Here is a 3,596-nt window from a genome sequence, read left to right as displayed (position 1 = left end):
AAAGCAAACCTCTAGGACTGCCTTTTTTCATTTACGTAATATTACAAAAATTAGACACATCCTGTCACAGACGGATGCAGAAAAACTAATCCATGCATTTGTTACTTCTAGGCTGGATTACTGCAATTCCTTATTATCAGGCTGCCCCAATAAGTCCATTAAGACGCTCCAATTAATTCAGAACGCTGCAGCACGAGTACTGACAGGAACTAGGAAAAGAGTCTGTCTCTCTCTCTCTCTCTGAGGTGGTGGACGACCAATATTTAGGTTTTTTCCACAAATCTATAAAATTGCTGGCCTACTCCAACAAGCATTATTAATGAAAATTATGTTAAGATGATTAAATATAATATATATAGTAACTGCAGAAGAAGTAAATGTTTTGAAATTATCAAATACCTAATGAACTTCAAACAGACAAATCCCACTGCTGAATCCCCTCCCTTAAAGAATGTGTGAGTTGCAGTCCCGGCTCAGTCTAGTGAGGTTCTGTCGTGGTAAATCCAGAGCTAAATACACACAGAATGTTTCTGCAAATTCACTAAGAATTGCAGGGCACATTTACACTACCCCGTTGTCTTGGTAAATGTAGCCCAGAATTGTACCTCCAGGGTGGAGAAAGGTGATCTGTCCTGTCCCAGTGTTCTGATCGTACTCCACCATCTCCACTTCTCCTCCTCCTCTGCTGGGCCTGCAGAAACTAATCTCCAGTCGGTCCTTCATTCTCTCCTCTGGCATGGAAGAGGGGATGCTGGAAACCTTGAGCGCCTTTCTGGAAACGTCAAGGTGGACCTACATAAATGACAGCACACATTGATTACAAGGGAGTCTAATGGCCACCACAAAGAATACTTTACATACATACTTACATAATACGTTTCAATACATTGTAAATGGACAATGTGTAGAGTACGCAACTGAATAAGTGGGTAATACATTGCACCATTGTTCTGCAAGTATTGATGCTAGGAATAATGGAACTGAATTCAGCCTTAGAATGATAATCTTAATACACTATAAGGACACGTTTCATGCAAATGTGGAGAGCAATGGAACTTGCAGAGAAGTGTTCTCTGCTGCTCAACAAATTTCAAACAAATTTTGGTGTTCAATACTATACTTCTGAAAAATGAACGCTATATGTGAGGAAATACTAATTAAATATTCATGTGTTGTCCCTGGACACAAATTGTTAAGACTTATTATTATTGATTTTGTTAATATTAAAATACAAATGGAAAAAAAAGAAGAATTCTGTGGGTCTCTGGTTAATGGAAAACACTACTCTGATTGGCTGACTATCTGATCCTTTAACTATTATTTCCTCAAATGTAGCCCACAGGTTTCAAATGGCTCAGTGTGTGGTTGTTTTTAATGGCCAATAAGTAAGGCTTGTGTGTGTGTGTGTGTGTGTGTGTGTGTGTTGATGTGCAGCACTACTTGTCACGGCCTAAAAGTTGAAAACCACCATCATTGCATCAAAGTGTACCTCAAACTTAACAGCAGGATCCAGTTTTATTCTTTTTGGTTTCACATCCACACTGATGTTGTCACAGGGCACAGAGCACTTGGCAATCTTCAGGATCTGAGAGGCCACTGGAGGACAGAAGATATGAGTAAGAAACTGCATGTACACTCATCAAAGTATTAAGGCATTGTTTACATACCACTACTGTATCTTATTCAGACTGGTATAAGATACAGTAGTGGTACGACAAATGATATTAAGCACCTGGTCCCCCAGTTACTGTTCCAGTCATTTCTGTCTTTTGAAACATATCCAATAATGGACCACCCCCTGCTGACTAGAATAGCTACATTAAAGGAAATCCAATAAACAATAAAGGAGGATATCACATGGGTGTTTCTGTCAGTGACTGATCCCGATGGAAGACATTGACACTGAGTTTTCAACTGTGAGCTGAACAGCCTGTTCAGTCATAAGTGATTTGGTACTTTGGAAGGAACATGAATCATATTTCCGAAATGCCAGCGTAGTTTTCTAATAGAAAGGATTTGTAAGTACTTTAACTAATGTGTAAATTTGCTGTATGTTGTGCATATGAGTAGAGTGTATGTATGTATGTATGTATGTATGTATAAAAAATACATAAAATCTGTGACTGTTATTATACAGAAAAGGAGTATAATATTCATAGGTAAGTTTTCATTATGTTTATAATCACATAAAACACTTGTTTTCTCGTGCAGGGAAGAGGGAGGGTGAAGCAAGCAATTGGTGACCTGCAACTGAACCGCTAGATGCCACTAAATGCTACACACTGGTATTTTAAATCTTTAAATTAATTATTGACTTCAACATTTTCATATTGTCCAGTTTAAGTTGAAATTCAGTATTTTGATTTCAATGAAAATGTGAATACATGGTATTTTGATGGTCTTGCTTTCATAAACATTTTTTTTAAACTTTATCTTTGTTTACTTTTAATTTTGGGTGTGATGAAATACCGAATTTGATTCTTCAAAATAAATTCTCTCCATCTCTGCAATTGTGTTATGGTCTGGTGTATTATGAGAGGATGTATTTCGCCCTCTTTTTTTATTCTAATCCCTCATTTGTAAATATGGTAATAAATCCTGATTTGTTAGATCATCATCATGTGTTTTTTTTTTTATCCTGAAAGCTTCTCATTTCACTCTTTTCAGCAACTGTGCATATGGTTGTGATACCCATTCCTACACACTGTTTAAATCTGAAATCAGACCTCCCTGGTTTAAATTTATGATCAAAAGCAATCCATTCTAACAGTTCAGGCTCCCTTACCAATTTTAGTTGGTTTACAGTGGAGTACCATGTATCTAGAGTAAATGATGTTATTGGGTCTAGGTTTACCTCATCTTTTATATGGGCGTGAGTCTCTCTTTCCCCAGTACTTGTGTGAATCATGAACTATTTCCATCAAGCTACATAATTGGCATTTTACCCAGTATATAAGTGGTTAAAGTTGTGTTGCATGACGTATTCCTTAAGATTGTCCAGGGTTTTTTTGCTCTTTGTTTTTGTTGAACCTCCGATCATTTTGAAAGGTCCTTTATTGTCATGTTTTGGCAAGTTTATTATGTTGGCATAAGGGAGCCATGCTGCTCTACTATACCACCCAGAAGTCATAAACACATATTTCAAATTTAATTTAAACTACTGCTACTAGTGACTGTGTTATAGTAGTGTTGAGACTAATTATGTTTGGTAAAATGAATATGAAAAGACAAGTAAAGAAACTTAGTTACGTATCATATTGTAGGGTAGATTAAGTCATGTGTACCTTTCTCCTCTTCAAACGTGATAAGTGCCTGTCCTCCTTGCAGAAGCACAGTGGGTCTCTGATGGATGGCAAAAAGTCCTCTGATTGGCTGACAGTCATCCCCCGTCTCCCCTTTATTCTCAGCTATGAACTTCACCTCTGTGTCTGGAATCTGGACGTAGATCTGGACAGGTGGAGGAACACACTGAATTACAGAACAATAATTATATGTGTTAGAAAGGCTTCTTGGAAAGTGTAGTGAACTGAGCTACCAGCTGAGTAAATCAGGGGTCTCAAACTCAAATCACCTTGGGGCCACTGGGGTTGGTAAAT

At 37.6% G+C, this 3,596-nt stretch overlaps 1 protein-coding gene across 1 annotated transcript in view; it reads right to left on the bottom strand.

The window, feature by feature from the left end:
* Positions 1 to 217: 217 nt before the first annotated feature.
* The window catches only part of nmi (N-myc (and STAT) interactor), a 6,320-nt gene continuing 2,941 nt past the window's right edge, over positions 218 to 3,596 (bottom strand). Inside the window, exons 3-5 of the mRNA XM_035677221.1 lie at positions 3,285 to 3,447; positions 1,490 to 1,596; positions 218 to 792 (exon numbers count right to left, since the gene is read on the bottom strand). Of these exons, the coding sequence (XP_035533114.1) occupies positions 562 to 792; positions 1,490 to 1,596; positions 3,285 to 3,447 (501 nt within the window). The 3' untranslated portion in view covers positions 218 to 561. The remainder of the gene's footprint in view (positions 793 to 1,489; positions 1,597 to 3,284; positions 3,448 to 3,596) is intronic.

Source organism: Morone saxatilis, unplaced genomic scaffold (genome assembly GCF_004916995.1).
Source record: "Morone saxatilis isolate NCDOM2014 unplaced genomic scaffold, NCSU_SB_2.0 Contig5, whole genome shotgun sequence".
In the NCBI taxonomy this organism is placed as follows: domain Eukaryota; kingdom Metazoa; phylum Chordata; class Actinopteri; family Moronidae; genus Morone; species Morone saxatilis.
The sequence above is the reverse complement of the archived record's forward strand: the minus strand, read 5'-3'. Positions and strand labels throughout refer to the sequence as shown.